The 23,097-nt window shown below is 43.0% G+C and overlaps 1 protein-coding gene across 1 annotated transcript; it reads left to right on the forward strand.

Moving 5' to 3' along the window:
- Window positions 1-495: 495 nt before the first annotated feature.
- On the forward strand, window positions 496-21,501 carry kif14 (kinesin family member 14). Its single transcript, XM_026142459.1, has 29 exons — window positions 496-1,797; window positions 1,953-2,207; window positions 2,331-2,418; window positions 2,516-2,614; window positions 2,740-2,792; window positions 2,891-2,921; window positions 3,104-3,211; window positions 3,347-3,463; window positions 3,686-3,804; window positions 3,901-4,073; window positions 5,002-5,149; window positions 5,939-6,002; window positions 6,165-6,343; window positions 6,520-6,622; window positions 6,775-6,932; window positions 7,026-7,173; window positions 7,459-7,605; window positions 11,741-11,873; window positions 14,018-14,111; window positions 14,344-14,479; window positions 14,790-14,896; window positions 15,750-15,850; window positions 16,091-16,321; window positions 16,535-16,722; window positions 17,407-17,559; window positions 18,019-18,141; window positions 18,275-18,349; window positions 19,670-19,820; window positions 19,986-21,501. Exons 1-29 carry the CDS (start codon window positions 797-799, stop codon window positions 20,345-20,347), a joined length of 4,845 nt encoding a protein of 1,614 aa, XP_025998244.1. The 5' UTR covers window positions 496-796; the 3' UTR covers window positions 20,348-21,501.
- The last annotated feature ends 1,596 nt before the right edge of the window (window positions 21,502-23,097 follow it).

The raw sequence follows: 23,097 nt of genomic DNA on the forward strand, positions 1-23,097 counted from the left end.
ATGATTAATGCAAAGTGACTTAATCAAAAAGCTCCACACAATCTTCCACATTTTTCCGGGCTTGGAACTGGCACTAGTGGCACACGGTGATAGAGGAGTATGAAAGGGGCACTGAAAGAAGAATAAGAATCCTCATTAATCCAGACTTGAACTAAGGTCCAGATGCTTTTGAGCAAGGCACTGAACGCACCCTGCCATTTATACAAACTTTAATCAGTCTGATTTTATTCTCATATATTATTCCAACTAAAAGGTAAGTTTTTCTCAACGTTTCTCTGGATGTTTTATTTATATCTCACTGTCTTCCGCAGTAGATGTTAGGGAGTTTGAGACATTTCGTTTATTTTAACGGTAAAGGACTAAATTTAGATGGGAACTTATGACTAGCACATTTTTTCCACTGGTACGCAATCTCAGAGATGACTATCGTTCACAGTTTACTTATTGTGGCTCGGTATTGTGCTGCCATCTAGCGGTATCATAAAGTGCCTACAGGTCGCGACCATGACGTGACGTAGCACTTTCAGAGAATCCAGCCAATCAGCTGCCAGTGACGGTGACGATTTGAAATTGAAGCGGGTAGAGGCGGAAGCGAGCAGGCGAACATAAACAAAAGAAGTTTTTTTTCCGCAAGTGCAAGTAATAATTTATTCGAATGGATTTTTATTTTCCTTTAACTAACATATGGAGTCATACTTACGTCCAATTTACGTGGTTTTTAAATGTGTAAAGTGCATCTGCCGTTAACTCGCCTGTCTCGTAATTACACCGTTTAGGTTTCTAACAGTCCACAGCCATGTCGATATTTAGCGTACAAGGGCGGAAACACACCGCTTATTACGACAATCTGCTGTCAACATCAACGTCCAGGACACCCGGCCGAGAGCGAAAGATAGCCGACACGACGCTGGGCAAAAGTGTGACCGCATCAGGGGAGTCTGCATGTGAAGACAGCAGGTCATCAGATAAAAGCCGTCCGGTGAACAGGACGTATGTCGTCTCTGCCCTGTCAAAGAGTGGCAGCGGGCAGCAGACCCCTTACCGAGCCCGGCTCACCCTACAAAGACGGTCAAAGAGGAAGACCGGGGCCGAAACGGCTGAACAAACGATGACAGACAGCAGCCAAAGCACCACAGCAGCTCCGGAGAAGAGACTGACTCTGCAGCGCAGGACCAGGACTCCCTCCATGGACAAGAGCGGACGTGGGCAGCCTGGTGGCCTGCAGTCAACGCCCAAAGTTCTCGGTGAACCAAACGGGAGGACACCTGGTTTATTCAGGTCAATGAGCTTAAGAGAAACTGCGACTCATGTGCAAACACAAGGGAGGTTTGCGCAGAACAAAACCTCCTCCTCTTCTTCATCTTCAAGTAGAAACACAGACGAGACCCATACCTTTAAAACGCCGACCAGAAAGACCCCGTTTGAGAGAATCGCTGCCAAACGAGACGTGTTTGAGAGACTGGCAGGGAAAGAAGCTCCCAAGCCAGCGTTGGTCAAATCTGCCAGTCTGGAAAGGCCCAAACCCCGAGCACAGCAAGCCGAAAACACTAAACCCTTCCCGGCTCCTCGGATCAGCAAGACGACCTCAGGTGTGCGAAGACCTGACACGACGCTGCAGGTGATAAAGACAAAGACCTCGAACCAAAAGGGAGACGTGACCCAGGTCAGGACATCCGATCCTGCTCCTCCTGAACAGATCCTGCCCAGTACCAGTGAGGGTCTGAAGCAGCAGGACTTACTAAAAATGGAAAACAGTGCTGTTACGGTGGCTGTGCGTGTCCGCCCCTTCAGTGCCAGGTTAGTGTTTAACTGCTGGGTGACTGAGAAGCAGGCCCCCTTGTCAGTATATTAAAGTCTGGTTCTGGAATCTGTGTATAAAACACTGGCATGCTACTTGTTTAAAGAAAGACAAACAACACATCTCTGAAGTTTTTTGTTCTGCTCTATTACAGGGAGAAAGCTGAGAAGTCCTCACAGGTCATCTTCATGAATGGCCAGGAGACTGTGGTCCAGCATCCAGAGTCCAAACAGAGCTACTCCTTCACCTACGACTTCTCTTTCTGCTCAGTGGATGCCAGTGACTCCAACTTTGCCTGCCAGCAGACCGTGTATGAGACGCTGGCCAAACCTCTGCTGCTGAGGGCCTTTGAAGGATTTAACACCTGCTTGTTTGCCTATGGCCAGACAGGTTCTGGTAAATCATACACGTGAGTGGACTCACTTTTCATTTACATCAGTGTTCTCACTTATGTGGTCATTTGTTTTGTTTTGTTTTTTACTTTTGTACTGTAATCTGTCACTTTGATGTGTTAAGACTGATTGTTTTGCAGGATGATGGGTTTTGAGGAGGAGGTAGGGGTGATCCCAAAATTCTGCCATGAGCTTTTTTCTAAACTGGCCTCAATAAAAAGTGAAGTGGTAAGCTCTCTCTTTGTTTTTTTACATTTCTATTCCAATTTCATTTTTATCTGAAAAATAATTAAATGATCTGTTTTGGGTCCCTTTTGAATCTCAGGTCAAATGTCATGTAGAGATGAGCTACTTTGAAGTGTACAATGAGAAGATCCATGACCTGCTGGTGACCAGAGAAGAACCAAACCAGAGGACGATGCCCGTGAGTAGTTTGCTGTTTAGTGACACTCATCCCTGCCACATGTTTTTATTGCTAACTTGCCACTGTGGTTGACTTAACACAGGGGGGGAAAATGTAGAAAACCTTTGTTTGGATTTGTTTTCCAGCTGAGGGTGAGAGAGCATCCGGTCCACGGGCCTTATGTCGCTGAGCTCTCAGCGTAAGAAAATCTCGTCTTTCTCTCTTTATTCGCTGAAAGCTTGAACATTCTTGGATGGTACCTTTTTCAGAATTGCTCAGCTTGCTGTTTCTTCACAGGAATGTGGTGCGCTCTTACAATGATGTTCAGGTAAGATGAACCAGTTGTCTTTTTATTAGTGGGTGCTTTCAAGAACAAGCTAGGTCTTCAGTGTCAAGCAGACAAAAAGCCTGTTAACCGAATCTGAAAGGCTTGTCATGGAAATGAATATCTTCAAGTGAGATTTCACACAGAGAATCAATAATAATTTAAAGTACTTTTTTCTTCTTTAGGGCTGGCTGGAGCTCGGCAATAAGCAGAGAGCCACAGCAGCCACAGGAATGAATGACAAGAGCTCCAGATCTCACTCTGTCTTCACCTTGGTCATGACCCAGACTAAGGTACTGTCTTCACTGTGTATTTACACCTCTTTTCCCTCTTTGAGTTTTTATGTAAAAAAATACGTTAGCACGGGGGAGCGGATGAATCGTGCTTACATTAAGTGCCTGTGAGTCCATTTGTGTTTGTGTGTGCAGACTGAGCTTGTGGAAGGCGAGGAACATGACCACAGTATCACCAGCAGGATCAACTTGATCGATCTAGCAGGCAGCGAACGCTGCCACTCTGCCCAGACCAGTGGAGACCGACTCAGGGTGAGCACATGTTAACTACCATGTGTGGTTAAGTCATTAAGCAGTTAATCATTGCTTGTTGGAGATTGGAGATGGAGACTTTTAGGTGAACCACGGTATATAATTTTATCATTCACAAATCAGAGTACAGTCTCTTGTCTCAGAAGGCTCTGGTTTCTTTGCATTGTTGGCCTGTTCATTAATTTTTCTATGCTTATTTTATTCAAAACGATGTCTTTATAGGAGGGCGCCAGCATCAACAAATCACTGCTGACGCTCGGAAAGGTCATCTCTGCCTTATCAGAACAAGCGCTGACCAAGAAGAAAGTCTTCATACCGTACAGAGACTCTGTCCTTACATGGTGAGGGAACAGTGTGCTTGTGCACAATTTCTTTATTTGTATTTGTTTGTTTGTCAGCAATCACAGTGACGGTTCTCCTCTAATTGTCACCTGCAGGCTGTTGAAGGAGAGCCTCGGCGGTAACTCTAAGACGGCCATGATCGCTACGCTGAGCCCGGCGGGCAGCAACGTGGAGGAGAGCCTGAGCACTCTACGCTATGCCCAGCAAGCCCGCACAATCATAAATGTGGCCAAGGTCAATGAGGACACCAATGCCAAGCTCATCAGAGGTCAGACATCCATAACATGCTTAAAAATTTGTATACTGTAGACAAAAGGTATCTATTTATAAGCCTTATGTCTAAAGCAGGGTTTCAGGCACACTTACTGTGTTGGTTTGACATGTGAGCCTGGACAAATCCTTGGTCACCTTATAAACTAAAAAAAGAGAGGGAGGGAAAGTCATTTTTATATGAGAGATTCTTTTTCCTTTTTTCCCCTGTAGTTCTTTGTAAACCTGAACATCTGCATTTCAACACACAAAGCCACACCTGTATTTCCTTTTTTACAACCAAAACCACAGAGTAGCTTCACAGGTGTAGTCAGTATTTTTGGACTGTAAGAACTCTCTCTCACACACACACATATAAATATTTTCATGTCTGTCCTTCAGCTCCTCCTTCATCAGCCTTTTTCCTCTCTCTCTTTTGTTCATCCCTGTGTTTTTCTTTATATGTGATTGTGTTCCTGTTAGGCACTCGCTCCCGATCGCTTTCGCTCTCCTCCTTTACCACTCACCCTCCCGCCTGTCGGCCCGTTTATCCATCACCAGCTCTTGCGCTATCCAGTTGAAATTAAAGCCTGGCCCTAACCTTGCCTCCAGGCCATATTTATGCACTGTCAGTTGCACATGGCGGCTAACTGTCATGCAAGTATTATTTTTCCATAAGATGATAGCGCTGCTGTTTGACGTTTTTAGCACTAAGGGGAGCTCTTGCTGTGGATTTCATTCACGATGCCTGTCAGCGGGAGATGCTCAAAGTGAATGTGACTCAGACAGACAAACCAGTCAACTTCAGTGAGGGACAGTATCGAGCAGTTTGCTGACCAAATCTGAATATTCCTCTCTAAAGTGGCATCATATCTGCACATTTACATAATCTTGCTGCAACAGTTTTCTTAGTAGGAAACAATCTGGATGAATTTTGTGTGTTTCAGAGCTAAAGGCAGAGGTGGAGAAGCTGCTAGCAGCCCAGATGAGCTCCCAGGGCGTCGAACCAGAGAGAGTGAGGCTCTTCCAGCAGGAGATCTCCACCTTGAAGAATAAACTCTGTCAGCAAGAGAGGGAAATGATTGAGGCCAATCGGTCAGCATTACTGCTATAATCCTACTGAATCCTCAAATGAACAGTTCTCTTTTTGCAGTGGAGGGGGTCAAATGAAAGCTAGTTTTAAAGTTATTCTTCACACTCACACAAAGTAATAGTATATTTACAGTGATCTATATGTTTCTGTGTATTTGTGCAGTCTTGATACATACAGTTTGTTATTGAGTTCTAATAACAGAAAGATTTACTTCTTTCCAGTGTATATTTTTATTAGGCTAAAACATTCAACATTCTGATATTAGAAATAAAAATCAGACATTTTTAGCATGACAAAGATGTTAAGTAGAGCCCAACTAATATAGAAATTTTAAATAAAATATTTGTTATGTGTGGTTATTTAGATATTATGACAATGCTCTTTCAATATAATCAGGATTTATTATCACAGGAAGTTGTGCGCTACTCATTTATCAGAATCAGAAATACTTTATTAATCCTGAAGGAAATGATGGAAATTATGCTCTGCTTTGATCAGCTGGTTATTTTTGCTGCTTTCTAAACACTTGTGTTCTCAAGTGGAAAGCTGCAGAGTGCCCTCTGGTGGATGAACTAAGCAACGTCAACCCTCTTAACTTGGTTGAAGGGTGTTTCTCCCATCTCTTCTTTAAAACCTTTTTATTTATCGGCCATTATAAATGCTGATATCAATATATGACTTGGGGTTTACTTAGCAGTGGGTGATGTTAGTGGTAGAATTTGTTCTTATGTCATTTTTGCTTTTGGTTATAAATTATTATTATTATTTTTTTTTTTCAAATTTTCCGGCAGGGCGTGGAGGGAGAAACTTGAGCAAGCAGAAATTCGCAAGCGTGAAGAGACCAAAGAGTTGCAGGTAATTTCTTTTTTCGGTGTAACCTTCATTTTATTAGTCTACTCTCTCTATCATTCTGCACCCACCATGCTCGTGTTCAAACACTAATGTTGTTAAAGAAGAAGCTGAAAACAAAGGAGATGAACCCCCCCTCTATAAATAATTTTTGGTCTGTGTGATCAGAAAGCAGGAGTGACCTTCAAAGTGGACAACCGTCTTCCCAACCTCGTGAATCTGAATGAGGACCCTCAGCTGTCCGAGATGCTTCTCTACATGATCAAAGAGGGTCGCACTACGGTGGGCAAGTCCAACTCCAGTCACGATATCCAGTTGACTGGCGCCCTCATTGCTGACCAGCACTGGTAAGACCAACTCCTCAGAGAGGGGTGAAAACAGTAGCATATTGTTCAGTCAGGTGGAATACCTGCATCAAGATGGATATAACCAAGGAATATGTAGCCCTACGAAGATATTTGGCCACTTTTTTTGCATTTCACCTAAAATAGTTTTTATTTTCTTTATATATATATTTTTTCAGTGTTATATCCAACATACACGATACTGTCAGCATCATTCCGATGGAAAACGCCAAGACTTTTGTTAATGGGAACCTCATCTCTGAATCCACAGTCCTACACCATGTAAGTAAAGCAGCAAGTTCTAACTTTTTTGTCCGTCTATCGCTTCATTTTGTTACTCTCTGTAAATCAAACGGAACGGTCTGTCCACGCAAGGCCCAAAGCGTTTCATAAATGGTTTCTCTCTGGATCTGTGTCTCTTGTCCGGCTTCTAGGGCGACAGGGTGATTCTTGGAGGAGATCACTACTTCCGCTTTAATCACCCAGCAGAGGTGCAGTCTGGGAAGAGAGCGTCATGCTGGACAGGCGAAGGCGACGGTCATAAAGATTTCGAATTTGCTAAAAACGAGCTCCTTGCAGCTCAAAGAGCGCTGTGAGTGGAGGGAAAATCGGCCAGACTGAGGCTTTTCTGTAAAATGTTATTCCATACTCTCAAAATCTGAATTCCCATTTTTGTGTTTCTCAGGCTTGAGGCAGAAATTGAAGAAGCCCATCTTAAAGCAAAGCAGGAGATGATGCAAGGAATCCAGATGGCAAAAGAAGTGGCTCAGAAAGAGCTTTCTGACCAGAAGGTGCTCTATGAAGAAAAGATCCGAGCCTTGGAGAGAGAGCTGGTATACGAGACTTTCTCTTCTTCTTTTTTTAAAATCTAGAAATAGGCCAGTTGGATGATATCATCAGTCATTTATTATTGTAACCCTGTATTAGATTATTGACAGTCTGTAATTTTCATTTACTGTAATATTGTAAACTAAAACCTCAAATTGAAATTGCTAGGTGTATTTCCTTAACACTTGTGCATTTTTAAAGAACCTTTAAACATAGTAGAGTTTTGCACGCTCTCATACCCTGTCAGATTATGCAAACTGCAGATAAATGCCAGCATTTCGTTCCTTCAGAATGAGGAGAATGAGCGGAAGCGCCAACAGGAGTTGGAGAAGCAGAGGGTTGCCAGCCAGATGGCAGAGCTCAAAACTGCCAAGCTGGAGTTGGAGCAGGAGGTGGATGTCCAGAGGAAACGTCTCCGTATCCACATGGAGACCCAGGTTAGGATTTTTGATTAAATTAAGGAAATGACAAAAACAGGATGGGCTAGATTATTTTGATTTGTGCACATGTTTTAAAAAAAAAAAAAAAAAAAAAAAAAACCACCCAGCACGCCCCTGCGGGCGGTTTATCCTTTCAAGCTCGGGTCCTCTACCAGAGGCCTGGGAGCTTGAGGGTCCTGCGCAGTATCTTAGCTGTTCCCAGGACTGCGCTCTTCTGGACAGAGATCTCCGATGTTGTTCCCGGGATCTGCTGGAGCCACTCGCCTAGCTTGGGAGTCACCGCACCTAGTGCTCCGATTACCACGGGGACCACCGTTACCTTCACCCTCCACATCCTCTCGAGCTCTTCTCTGAGCCCTTGGTATTTCTCCAGCTTCTCGTGTTCCTTCTTCCTGATATTGCTGTCATTCGGAACCGCTACATCGATCACTACGGCCGTCTTCTTCTGTTTGTCTACCACCACTATGTCCGGTTGGTTAGCCACCACCATTTTGTCCGTCTGTATCTGGAAGTCCCACAGGATCTTAGCTCGGTCATTCTCCACCACCCTTGGGGGCATCTCCCATTTTGACCTCGGGACTTCCAGGTTATACTCGGCACAGATGTTCCTGTACACTATGCCGGCCACTTGGTTATGGCGTTCCATGTATGCCTTGCCTGCTAGCATCTTGCACCCTGCTGTTATGTGCTGGATTGTCTCTGGGGCATCTTTACACAGCCTGCACCTGGGGTCTTGCCTGGTGTGATAGACCCCAGCCTCTATGGATCTTGTACTCAGAGCTTGTTCTTGTGCTGCCATGATTAGTGCCTCTGTGCTGTCTTTCAGTCCAGCTTTGTCCAGCCACTGGTAGGATTTCTGGATATCAGCCACCTCCTCTATCTGCCGGTGGTACATACCGTGCAGGGGCCTGTCCTTCCATGATGGTTCCTCGTCTCCCTCCTCTTTCTTGGGTTTCTGCTGCCTGAGGTATTCACTGAGCACTCGGTCAGTTGGGGCCATCTTCCCAATGTATTCTTGGATGTTCGTTGTCTCATCCTGGACTGTGGTGCTGACACTCACCAGTCCCCGGCCCCCTTCCTTCCGCTTAGCGTACAGCCTCAGGGTGCTGGACTTGGGGTGAAACCCTCCATGCATGGTAAGGAGCTTTCTTGTCTTTATGTCAGTGGCTTCTATCTCCTCCTTTGGCCAGCCTATTACCCCAGCAGGGTACCTGATCACGGGCAGGGCGTACGTGTTGATGGCCCGGATCTTGTTCTTACCATTCAGCTGACTCCTCAGGACTTGCCTGACCCTCTGCAGGTACTTGGTGGTTGCAGCCTTTCTAGCGGCCTCTTCATGGTTCCCATTTGCCTGCGGGATCCCCAGGTACTTGTAACTGTCCTCTATGTCTGCAATGTTGCCTTCTGGTAGTTCAATCCCCTCAGTTCTGACTACCTTCCCTCTCTTTGATACCATCCGACTACACTTCTCCAGTCCGAACGACATTCCAATGTCATTGCTGTATAGCCTGGTAGTGTGGATCAGTGAATCGATGTCTCGTTCACTCTTGGCATACAGCTTGATGTCATCCATGTACAGGAGGTGGCTGACAACTGCTCCGTTCCGTAGTCGGTATCCGTAGCCAGTCTTGTTAATGATCTCACTGAGGGGGTTCAGGCCTATGCAGAACAGCAGTGGGGACAGAGCATCTCCTTGGTAGATCCCGCACTTGATGGTGACTTGTGCTATGGGCTTGGAGTTGGCCTCTAGTGTTGTACGCCACATCCCCATTGAGTTCCTGATGAAGGCTCTTAGGGTCCCATTGATCTTGTACAATTCTAGGCATTCCAGTATCCAGCTGTGGGGCATTGAGTCATAGGCCTTCTTGTAATCAATCCAGGCAGTGCACAGGTTGGTCAGTCTGGTCTTGCAGTCTCGGCTGATTGTTCTGTCTACCAGTAGCTGGTGTTTTGCGCCTCTGGTATTCTTGCCAATTCCTTTCTGTGTCCCGCTCATGTATTGACCCATGTGCCTGTTCATCTTAGCCGATATGATGCCTGACAGGAGCTTCCATGTAGTACTGAGGCAGGTTATTGGTCGGTAGTTGGAGGGGACCGGTCCCTTCTTGGGGTCCTTGGGGATCAGGACCGTCCGGCCTTCAGTTAGCCATTCCGGGTGTCTCTCGTTAACTAGCAGCTGGTTCATTTGTGCTGCCAGACGCTCGTGGAGTGCAGTTAGCTTCTTCAGCCAGTAGGCGTGAACCATGTCGGGCCCTGGTGCTGTCCAACTCTTCATACTGGAGACTCTTTCTTGGATATCTGCCACTGTGATGGTTACTGGACCCTGTTCAGGGAGGTCACTGTGGTCTGCCCTCAGATCCTCTAGCCACTGAGCATTGCCGTTATGGGTTGCATCCTTCTCCCATATGCTCTTCCAGTATTGCTCCGTCTCCAGCCTTGGTGGTGCTGTTCTCTTATTGTTCCCTTGCCACTGAGAGTACACCTTTGCTGGTTCTGTGGAGAACAGCTGGTTTATTCTCCTGCCTTCTATCTCTCTGGTGTACCTCCTCAAGCGGCTGGCCAAGGCTGTGAGTCTTTGCTTGGCAGTTTCCAAGGCCTCAGGTATGGACAGCTTGCTGTATTTCTTAGGCACCTTATTTGTCGCACCTTTCTGTAACTCCGTTAGTTGGCTAACCTCCCTCCGTGCTACTTTGATCTTGCCCTCTAGCCTCCTTCTCCATGGAGGGTACTGCCCCTTGTCGCTGTTCAACGTGTAGCCAAGCATCTCACTGATCACTGCTGCCGTATTGTAGATCAGCTTGTTAGTGTCGGTAATCGTGGTTGTAGGTATTGCCCGTAGTGCTGCATTAACATCATCTAGCAGACCTTCTGAGGGTACTTCACGTAATCTTGGTAACCGGCTACGGGGGATCGAGGTTTCAAGCTTGGCCATGATCCTATTTTTCAGGTCAGTTCCTCTCGCACTCAACGATCCTTCTCCTATCGCACTTGGGGCTATGTACCCAATCTCGGGTGGGGGTGATGATATCGCCCCCCTGACCTGGCGTCCTGACTCCTCCTTGCCGTAGCATTTGTGTTGTACCTCGTCAATCTCTAGCTGTGAGAGCAGTCCCTTCTTTCGAATGTTGGAACACTGAGCTACTAGTTGTTTCGCCGTCATTGTGGATGTTGGGTATCGAAGAATCCATAGGTCCCTCATCCTATTCATGTAGCCCCTTCCGCCGGGGTTACTTGCGTAGTAGCATTCCAACAACGCCCTGTTTTCGTCCCTTGCCCACCGATGCCTTCTTGTTCCAGTAGCCCACTTTTCGTCAGGGTGCCCTGGTTCCTCAACACCTGACGCGGACCTTGTTGATCCGGGCGACGTCCGAGCCGGCATGCCTTCATATTTTTCTGTCTCGCTCATGTCTGCGGTAGGCTTGCTTAGCATAGGGGGTCTAGCCTTAGGACCCTTACTGGATACAGACGCCCCAGGCAGGAATCGAACTTGCGATCCTCTGTTCCATATATATATATATATATATATATATATATATATATATATATATATATATATATAACACACCCAATTTACATTTGGCCAGTCGGCCTTTATGGGAAGCCTCCTGTGTGAAGGTTTTGTGTGTTTGCAACCCTTTGGATCTCAGGTGCTACATTATGAGGTACAGGTGGAGACGGCCTTGCAGGGGAATTGGGCAAAATTAAACAGGACTTTGAACAATCACTTTTTGATGGCATTTTTTTTATGGATGAAAGTGAAAATAGCTCAGGAATGTGCGCCGTACCATCAGGTTTTCCAGAAAGAGACTGTTGCCTTTTCTTTTATTTCCCCTATGACTGTAGGCGGGAGGGAGTAGGTGGGCGAAATGTGTGATATTTTCAAGCAGTCATCTTCTCGCTTTTCTGGAAGTAGGCATACAGGAAATCTATATTCATTAATTATATCTCCTCTTTCGTTCGCTCATCCTCATGTTTTCTGATGTTATGTATGAGCATTAGCAAATATGCTGACTCTGGGCTTTATGTTTAACCATTTGGGATGCGTTTTGAGCCACCGTGGAGCTTGGCTTCAGGCGGAATGTTTTACCCTGATGGTTTTTAATGTTGTTTACATTACCATGACTCACTCAAGGCTATGGAAGAGCATCGTGTGCGCCAAGCGAGGATTGTCGAGGCCCTGGAGGCGGAAAAGAAAAAGATTGGCAAGGAGCTGGAGGAGATTCAGAAGAAAAGAGCTTTAAGGGAAAACCATACGCCCCAACATGGTAAGAGTTAAGTCAACACTGAACGTGTTTGGGAGTAAGGATCACATCGTGTAAGCAGAGTTGTCCTGAGCAGCAGAAGCATTAGAGAAAAGCTGTTTGCCACTATATCAACGTACACTGAAGGCATATAATCCTTAGTAAATATGTAAAGCACTAATGGGCCTCCATATTATTAGAGATGCAGGCTTTTGAACTAGGCGGCGATGACTAGCCAGATGGTCTGTCTCCTCTTTAGACCAGTTTAGAAATGGTTTCCACATTTATCTAAAAGAACTTCAAATTTCAATTTGTCTAACCACAGAACAGTTTTCCACTTTGCCTCGGACCATTTTAGAAGAGCTTTGGCCCACTGCCGTTAGCTTCTTCTTTGACACAGCATACAGTGTTTACAGACAATGATTTCCATGACTGAATCGTGCCTGTTTTTAATGCAGTGCTGCCTGAAGACCTGACGATCACAGGTGTTCAGCATTAATCTTTGGCCTTGTCCCTTGTGCACATATTTCTTCAGGTTCCTGGAGTCTTATAATAATAGTATATTTGTTGGTTTTTCTTTTTTACAAACATTAGACACAGGAGCAGATAGTTGAACCTCTGCCCATCTTATTTTCTAAGCCCCTCTAAGATGCTCCTTTTATAGCCAATGGTTTTATTTGACTCGAGACAATGTTGCGTTAAAATGCCTTTTTGGTAAGGAGTGTTGGGGAGTCTGACCATTATGCTGCCCTCTTATTCTGTTCATTTGTTTGTACGAGGATCATATTAGATGAATGGATGCAATGTCGGAGTTTATGAGCCTCTCAACCCTAATCGGTAGAATGTGGAGCACAGCGATCTGCATCTTACTGTAATTCCTTATAAGGTCTTTGAGAATTGTTGGTGGAAATGAGTGCAATAGCCAGTGAGTAGCTTATTTCAACTGTTCCTTTTTACAGTGAATCCCTGCTGTGTACTGTCTTGTACTGCTAAGTAAAGATCATCTGAGCCAAATGATATTTAACTCTGGGCTATTAGTTGAAGGTAGGACTGGGCGATATGACCAAAAATTCATATCTCGATATTCTTTAGCTGGATGGCGATATATATCTCGATATTTTTTTAAAGCCATAAAGTAACAACAAAAAGAGAGTTCTTAGTCACACTGTGTCCCAGATCTCACACTGGCACTTTTATTAACATACAGCGTAGATGTACATGAAAAAATTACTCAGAAATAAATTATCAGCATTTATTAAATAATAATGCTCCATAAATAAAATAAAACAATGTTGTTTTTGTGCATAACAAAAAGCTCACAATTGTGCAGTCAAAATGTAAACTAACAGACCCTGAGCATAATAACAAAGACAAATTTCGCATCTGCTCTGTTCCCAAGTTCTACTGCGTGACTGACAGCCTGGAGTTTGAAATCCTTGTTGTAACCACGTCTATGAACAGGTGCCATTTGTGGTCCTTAAACGCACACAATACGGTAATATTACGTTGAAGTACAGTACGTAGTACTCCACGAGGCTCCTGACTACGGTAGCCGTAATGTAACACATAAAAGCGGTTCGCGATCAGTAAGCACAACCAGAACTCATACATAAGGTGCACTGTCGAGTTTTGAGAAAATGAAAGAATTTTAGGCCGTGCAGCCCCCTTGCATGGGGCTGCATGGCGTCAACGTGTGAGAGCTGTTAGCTCGTTAACACGTTGATGCCATCCAGCCCCATGCTCGGGGCGATCCGCGGTAACTCATTAACGGAGATTTGCCGCATTAATGCAGTTATGGCGTTAACGTCATTCTAACGAGATTACTGCTACCAGCAGTAAAATAGTAATCGCCAAATGTTTTCTTTTTACCGACCAGCTCCTCTTTGATAGCTGATCTTGTTGTTGCCTGCAGGTGAAGCGATAGGGGAGGGGGAGTTGTGTTCAGTGAAGTAGAGAGAGGCAGAGTAACGTTGCGTGGAGACAAAAGTGGACGAAAGAGAGGCAAACTTGTGGCTCCACAAGTATAATTATAACATAACATAGACTATATCGATATAAACAATATTATCACATCTCATATATCATATAAAAATATTTCAATATATTTAAAAACTCGATATATATCGCCCAGTCCTAGTTGAAGGTAATGTTTCATTTCTCTGTCGCAGTCTCTCCACAGTGGGATGCCATGAAGTTGTCCTTGATGATTGAGGAAGCCAATAAAATCAGTGCTAAACTGAAGAAACACACAGTGTTCAGCAGGTAGGAAAGAAAGGATGGGCAAAAGTCGCAGATATTTTTTTATTATGCATCATGTAAACACAAAAATGATGAAGAAACCAGTGGCATTAAAAAAAAAAAAAAAGTAAAAGCATGTAAACCTATATCCAGTCTTTGTATTTAGCTACTCCCTAAAATACAGCTGTAAATGAACACGTGGCTGCTGTTAACCTCTGACCTTATTATTTTTATTGACTTTACTCTCCTGTTTTAGACATGAGAGCTCGGAGAATGAGAAGTGCGGTGGTGTGCTGCAGGTGCGAGTTCAAAACACAAAGCTGGGAATTGCCACTTTCTGGTGTCTGGAAAAGTTCCAAAATAACATTGCTGCCATGAGGGAGCTCGAACGGGTAAGTCTGGGATCAATTCTGCGTTCAAATTCATAACCTTTTTTTGCTATCATGTCTTTCTCACATTAACCTGTGTTCTAGTAAGACATAGCACACCTGTTCAGCCTGCACGACTCTTCCTTGTTTTGCAAATTCAGAGCCTGACATCAGCTCCAGTCACTTGCAAATTTCCTAAGTGTTTGACCTCATTTATAGTCCAGAATGGATTGTTTTATGCCCGACAGAGGGATGCTGCCTCACTTTGCGATGCTTTTCTCATTAAGCTGAGTAAATGAGAGTGGACATGTCATCAGGAGTTTATTCACCACAGGGGGATTCCAGCTCTAAAGATGACAATGTGTTTTACGACCCCGATGATGAGTGGGAGCAAGATATATCAGCCTCTTCTTCCTCCGCTGCCTCCTTTTCTCGACGAAGGTAATTATCCAGCTCCTCCTATCCATAAATCCTTCTTCCTAGCATCTTACATTTACATAAGATTAAATATGGAGGTGGGAAAGTTTTTAAAAACACTGCTTGTCCCTTAGGGAAGGGTGTGTGTGTCAGTGTACCTTAAATTTCATCTTCATCAGAGCTTTTAGGAAGGAAAAAATAGACGTGAGCATTTTTGCACTGATTTGCATTGACCCTCTCTCTGTGGACACAAAGCGTGCCACAAAAACAGTTCCCTTTTTAAAAAAAATGTTTTACTTTTCGTATGTGGAAAGTTGAGTGATGGTAAATACTTCAAGTAAATTTGGAATACTTGAGTTATTTTCACAGCCCTCCCAGTTTCCAACATTGTGATTTACAACCTGGCACATATTTCTTGATAGTTAAACAGTCCTGTTTTCTCTCTTTTCCTGAAAACTTTCTACCCAAAAATATTCCCCTCTTTGGTGTATTTCTTGTGTTTATTAATTTTCGCATGCAGGTCAGGCCAAGGTGTTTGTTTGGGAGCGGTATGGAGGACACACACACACAGCACCTGCTGTACATGCAGAATACATTCCCCCTCACATTGTGGTTATTCTTGTCAAGCAGTCCTGGTGTTCCCAAACTACCATTAGGCACAGCCAAATGAAACACTGCACAGGCTCTGGGGCTCCACCATATTGCTCTTTTACTCCAATAAACCTTTGCCTAAACAATCATCTCTATTTACTGACCTTTCCACCTCTGGGTTTCTCTTGCAAGTAAAGTTTATTCTCCTGTGTCTAAAGAAAAAGTCAGTATAAATGTTGAACGTTGGCAGCGGTACCAAGTGGGTTTCTGGTTGGTTTGGCTTTAGAAGCAGGAGTTTGCTGAAGAGCAGAAGGATCTCAGGGCGTCTCTACGAGATCCGGGTGCATCCCATTCAGAGCCTCCACAGTGGCTCCTCACAGTCTGCTGGTAAGAAACACAAGTAAATATGCATAAAATATTAAACGTCGTGTTCTTAAAAGGCAAATGTCGGTGGAATTGAGTGGCGAAAAGCTGCCTCTTGTTGTCTTTCTAAAATGCGACATTGTTACATGAATATAAATTTTCAGACCTGCATGCAGCATTCAGTGCTACAGCTGTTAAACACTCGACTACATTTGCTTTTTGTGACAAATGATCATCACCCACTCTTCTCTGTGTCTGACCCAGGGTTAATGGGTGTGACCAAATCCCCCTCCCTCCATTCCAGCATCTCAGACCCTGGGATGCCTGGCATCTGCAAGGAGCTAGTTGGCCAATCACTGGCCCGTCTGCGTAGTTCTACAGGGTCGGAGGAGAGCATGGCAGATCGGTTAATCTCAGATCTAAACCTGGTCTACATGGCTGTCCAAACTATATCTGACCTATACGACAGTCTGGATGATGACAGCCAGGATAGTGGTGAGTTCCAGTCAACTTCATAGACATTAGTAAATCAATAGCTACCGATGGATAGGTAATGATTAGAAGAATAATTTGTGGATATTCGTCCTCTGCCAAGGTAAGAGCTGAGCCAAAAGGCATGTATGACCAGGCCACATTCATAAAAGTGGCCTGGTGTTTATTGGGCACAAACTTTTATTGTGGTGCTTTTTGGTGGTTTCTTTTTTGCAGTGTTTGTGGGTAATTTGGTGGCACAAACTGAGTTGGTGAAGGCCACGACAGCCATAGAGAATGCAGTGTTTGTTACCATGCAGTGGTTGGCCAGTGTTAAACCCTCCTCCGGTCTGCTCTACACGATTGCTGAGGAACTTAAAAGCCAAGTCAAGAAGATGGGAGGGTTCTTCCAGATGTTGATTCAGGTGAGGAAAAAAAATACCCAAAGGTATCACACGTTAAAGTGACAGTACACAAGTTTCAAACTGAGGTTTCTGCTTGGTGACGATAAAAGGCTAAGCCAGCCTACATGCAGATTGTATCATTATTCTCTAATCATTACACTCCGCCCATTTTGAGTTCAGGCAAATCAAGCCTTTTTTTTTTTTTTTTAAGTTAAAGGCTATGCATTGACATGATGTCTGGGTTTTCTGGCATTTGCAGTATATGAATGAGTCAAAAAGAGTGCAAAATCTAAGCTGACAAATGATTTTCAATTTTGCGTAGTTTGGAGACGGGTGGCTAATCAAAATGCAGAGCATTGATTGACGGGTCTTAGCTCTGAGCTGTTTGAGCTCTGTCTATGGAAATGGCAAAGCTGAGGGAATTCTCAACCTTGAAGCCCCAAACAGAACATGAATATATGGAAACTAAATCTAAATTTCTTACCACTCTCAGCACCTAAACACACAATTTTCCCCTCTCGATCCTTACTTTTAATTTTTTCTAGCATTTTAATTTATTTACTGCCCCTTCAGACTTTGTTGGCTGTTGTGCTCTCTTGCTTGCATTGATTCACTATTAAATAAATGTGAACTGAACCTGTGTATCAGTTTGTTTGTGCCGACTCGATGCTGAGTGAAACATTCCTCTCCCGCCCTCACATCCAGGGTTGCGAATCTGAGATCACATCGATGGTGAAAGAAGCCCGAAGGAAAACTAGTCAGTGCCTGGATAAAACTTTACTTGCGCTTGGACACATGGCAGTAGTGACAGGCATGTCATTGAATGTCACGGGACTGGGCGCCCAGGCTATGGGCAAGGTAAGACCACCAATAATTTAGCTGGGAGGTCTCTGTTTGGGCACTGTGGGCCACTCTACTCATGCCCCCTCATCACAACTATTAACTGTATGAATGTGAGTGTAAGGTACAGCCATGGTAACACGGTGCACCAATGCTAAGGTTTTATGTATTGGGATGTAATTAATTATCTGGTCCTTAACAGGTCATAAACCTGATATGAATAATAAAACATGATACCACACACTGTCATTATTTATTTAACAAAAATTAAGCCGAAATGTAGAAGCTGTGAGTGGTTAAAACCAAGTCCACCCTTACTGCTTCCACTGGAATTGTTGCTGCCCATTAATCTTGGAAGGGTGAAAGTTTGTTTGAAAATTAATCTGAAATCTGTCATTCTTTGTAGCTCTGGTAACTGACTGGAATAATGTGGTCATAAAAAGTCATTTGTGTCCTTTTGTTTTTTTTAATCGTTAGCCTTCAGTGGTCACGTGTCTAATGAAGGGAACTGGTAAGGGTGTCCGATCTCTCTTGGAGGAGAGCCTCACCATCACGAGGGAAATGCTGAGAGAGGCTCAACTGTCCTATCCCAGAAGCTCAGTAAGAGATCACGCACTTATTTAAAATGTCGTGCCTTTTTGTGCTCATTTATATCACAGAAATGCTATATCTGGTGTGTTTTTAAAGTGCTTATTGAGTTGCTACCCATGATACCTGTCATCTTTACACGCAGGTCCTCCAGAGCCTTAAATCAAAGACTCTTGATTTAGCTCGTGCTCTGGAGAGCTACATGTACTGCCATATTTTGGTAAGTTTCATCAACAGAATCCATTAAAAATCACAATCTGTAGCCTCTAAACCAGGGACGTCCAACTCCTTTTCATTGCACAGACTGTCCTGTAATTATAAATGTTTGTTTTTTAATTTACTGCAAGCGCACCAAAAGTGGAAAAACTGTAATTTTCCCGTCATTTAATTGTTTATCTCTTAACTAATGACTTTATGGCAGTAGGAGTGGATGGGAAAAGCTGTAAAACCTAAGAAAATGCAGTTAGAAGTTGAACATTTACATACTCCTTCATATTTCTTTCTAAAGCTCTCTACTGGGCCAGTTTCAGGTCTTCGCTCGGCCGATTCTTGCCCCCAGGCCTTATGTTTGACACCCCTTCTCTAAACCCTTTAGTTTTTTTCACAATCAGATCTACAACATAATGCAGCTTAAATTTCTTTTTTTTAGCCTCTGTTTCATTATCTTTTTTTAAAAAATTTTTTTATTAAGAATGTAATCATTAAAAAATATGTGTCAAACTTGGGGGAGGGAATAAATGGCATTTGTTATCTGCTTTGTGGAGCTTCATTACAAAAGTCCTGGCACTTGTTTTGGTTTAACCAGAGCAAAAAGACAACAGTGCACGCTCAGCTGAGCATCCTGTAGGTAAAGGTTAAAAACGATCCTCCGTCTTGACACAGGCTTAAATGTTACGGATTAAGACTCGCTGCCACAACAGCCCCATTAAAGATGCCACTCAGCCTTTATTGCTCCTGTAAAGCTTAGTGTGCCGTAAGCTTATCTCTCTGCGGTCATCCCTCGGTGATCGTTCACATAATGAATGTGTTGAATGAAGGGGCATAAGTCACAGCTAACAGGCTTGTTTGTCCTTATCTTAGCCACACAAAGTAGCAGGTTTTGTTTTGGCCTTTTTACCTTTTCAAACCAATACATGACACATGTAGGCAGCTGGGCTTTATGCTGTCCACAGTGTTATTGTAGTCAAATAAAACTGAGTTATATCCTCCAAAAGCTATTTTCAGGGTGTTTTTCTCACTATTGGTAAATGTAGCAGAGGCTTGAACCCAAAATATTTTCAACTTGTAGTGATTCAGGCACTGGCTGCAATTCTTTTATTTCACTTTTTGTGTAAAATCTATTCTGCTCACCCGTTAAAATATAACTTAAGCAAAATACAGGAGTCAAAACTGGTTGCATTTAGTTAATAGTAAATTTCTACACATTATAGTAGGATCTTTGTTGTGTTTTGTATGTAATTTAACAGATGAAGTTACAAGCATGTCCTGTTTGTTTGCAGTCTTGTTGTCATTATGTGTAAGTGCTAATGTCTGCAAACAGGAGAGGGAATCGGAACCACAGGAGGCAGAGGAAGGGGAGGAGGACGCTTTGGCTTTACTTTTGCAGAAACTGAGGACGACATCAACCAAACTGTTCCAGCTGAACCAAGCCATTAGACAGTTGCATTCATCTCTGTCTACAGCCTTACGAGGTAAAGCTTTTGATTCACAGTGTCAAGACACTTACACTAATGTACTTCGTTGATGGGCAAAGGCCAACACTAGCTCTTACAAATTATTTTCTGATAGTTCAGTGGCAGCAGTGTTGGTAGATTTAAGGATGGTTGACCAGTCTGTCCCTGGTGCCCTCCTCCTAGGAAAAGACTTCAAAAGCTGCAGAGATACGATCTCCTCTTCTGCCAAGGCTGTTGACGAGCTGATCACCGGCCTTTCCAAGGATGGAATTGGGGCCCCAACCCTGCAGCTTCCCTGTCTTCAGACCGTAATGTCTGCACGAGATGAGCTCCACTCGACCCTGGAGTCCTTGTCCTCTCTCTGGAACCAGCAGGAGGAGGGAGAGAGCAGAAGTTCAGCTAGTTTTGAAAAGGATACAGAAGAAGAAAGCTCAGCCAAAGAGAGAGCTGCCACTCACAGTACTGTTAGACATCGAGTTGTGAGCAAGATTGTGTACGCCCTCGCTCCAGGTGTGCAGTCTAACAGCAGCCCGCACTGGGTATAGTCTTTATTTGTCGTATCACATGCTGTTTTACAGACTGGTAACAGGAAAACTGCAGTATAGCATCTACAAGCTGTATTTACACAACCATCTGCACACCAGAGCAGTAGTTCCTCTAATTTGTCTTACTTCTAATGTTCTATAAAGGCAGCTGTTGTTAAAATATTCAAACTGATTTCCCTAGCTTAGTAAAAATGTTGCTTTTCAGCAGTTCACATTTATTTTAATAAAAATCAAGTGTTTTGTTAAACATTTAAGCCACCAGAATGTGTATAGCATTACAATTAGCAGATTAACAGCATTAGGAGTAACTAGCTGTAAAGATGTGCTGTGCCAGGTTTTTGCTCCTTTACTTTATATATTTTTTTCAGAAGCATTTAATAATTTTACTGCTGGTTTTTCTTATTAGTTCCAACATGCAGATTCAATAGTCAGCACCTTAGGTACAACATTTTGTTAAAGGTCTTGATTACCCACATGTTTTCTTTCTTGCATGAAGTCATTTTGTTGTCATGTTTGGATCAATATTGCTTTTGTACATTGAATAACTCATACTGTAAAATTTGCACTCAGGAGAGACTTGTATATTTGGGGTTTCTTCTCAATACACATACTTTAACAGGGCAAAGTTTGTAATCGTGTTGGTTACTTTTGTTTTTTTATTTAGTCCTTTATATGACTTGGTTTAAAAAAAAAAAAAAAATGCTACTTGTACTTCAAAAATATATGCACATGGTTTGATTTTGCAAAGATCCAAACCTTTTATCTTGAAGGATGCTGCTCAATAAACCATGGAGCTGTGGTTAAGACTGCACTCATAATAAAATAAGACTTTGTTGAATTAAAATCAGACCTAGTTTTATTCTTCTGCTGGTCTAACAGCACAGGTATACACAAATGCTAAAAACTAGTCTTGCCCAGCATCATTGCTCCAGTTCAACATCCAAATCTGCGTGAGATTAATATCCTTTTTTTTCCATGTTTAAACTGAAATATCATTATGCAACATTATGCCTTTGGACCACTTTTCTAAGGGTAATCATCATACTATAAAGATTTTATGTATGTGTGTTCCTTATTTCCTCCTGGATGAAAACAGTGATCTTGATAAAACTTTGCATAAAAGATTAAATATGTAAATCACATATCGAATTTTATACAAATTCCACAGTCATATTTGTACATTTGACAGGTCCGCTGAGTATAGAATGAAATGTCAGATTAGAATGTGGAGTTATAATTTAAACATAAAGATATTTGCATGTTCCATAGCCCAGTGAGGAGAGAGGCAAGGGTTAAAAAAGCTATAAAAACACTGCTTGAATATATATGAAGTTGATAATTGTTCAAATGAAAGAGAACATTTTAATCAATTTCTTGTTTGCTCCCAAACCTATGGCATGACTATACAGAGAAAAGCTTGACAGGGTGTGTAAGGAAAAAATAAACAAATGCACAAAAAGTTTTATGACTCAGTTTCATAATTTCAAAATTCTCCAAAACTAACATTTTCTTTAATTCACTCATATTAAACTCATTAGGGTCAAATTTAGGGTGAACAATATTACACAAGTGCACATCCACACACATCGGAATGCCTTTGATTCTTTGTGTCATTGTGGTGGATCATAAATTTGATTAGTTTTGGAGTTGTACATCTCTGTTCCTTATATTTCGTGTCATGCCTTTATTATTGTTTTATTTGTTGTTTTGCAGCCAGCAGCACATGCGCGCCTCCTCCTTCACTCAATACAGACGCGTGAGAGAGAGCTGTCTGTCCGTGCCATTCTTTCACCTCTCCTCACTATTTCCCGTGTTTAAGGTCACAACATCATCACAACCTTGCTTTGATCTTTGATTCCACTAAACACTTAAATAGGAGCTTTAAACTGTTAAACTTTACTGCTTAACTGACGATGACCTGACAGCAACCAAAACCCTTTTGAAAAGTTTTGCGAGAGTTTTGCAACATAAACCAAAAAATTTTGAAACGTTTCTCACCAATTCACCAAGCAAACAAACACATTTCACCATGTCAGCCAACTCGTCCTTAAGCTCAGATGACCTTGAAATATCTAAAGGGACCATTTTGGGAGATTACTATGAGGTAGAGGGTTTCCTCGGAGAAGGGAGCTTTGGTATTGTAACCAAATGTCGCAATACACAACCCAACAAACTTGTTGCTATTAACCTAAGACCCGAACTCTTCCATGGCATGCATTTTTAATTTCTTTTTGATATTTGGGCATATTGGGACCTGATGAATGTAAAAACAAAGAATTACAAGATCTTTTTTTTACCTGATTTTTGTTTCCAAGAAAAATGAGAGCCACATATGAGGATATTCGTTTAAAATGTTGATAGAAGAGTAGCGGTATAATGTCCTCATAAGTGGATATCAGGCCCTTGTAGAGCAAAATTGAGTATTTTAGTCTAAATAACCCAAAATGTGATGTCCACATATGTGGACGCCAGGTCCTAGGAGGTTAAAGTCAACAAGAGCAACCACGAAATTCTGCAACAGGCAAAAATGGAAACTTTCATCCTGGAGCAGCTGCAAGGCTTGGATGTAGATAGATGCAATATTGTGGAATGGAACGGCTTTTTCCTCGACCACCAGCGGATCTGCTTAGATTTTGAACTCCTCGATCAAAGCCTGCGGGACTGGAATAACCAGGGTCTCGCAATAAGTGAATTGAGGCCAGTGTTACATCAGCTCACAAATGCTCTGTCCCACCTGGGTTCTTTGGGAA

The sequence above is a fragment of the Astatotilapia calliptera genome, chromosome 15 (genome assembly GCF_900246225.1).
Source record: "Astatotilapia calliptera chromosome 15, fAstCal1.2, whole genome shotgun sequence".
Taxonomy (NCBI): domain Eukaryota; kingdom Metazoa; phylum Chordata; class Actinopteri; order Cichliformes; family Cichlidae; genus Astatotilapia; species Astatotilapia calliptera.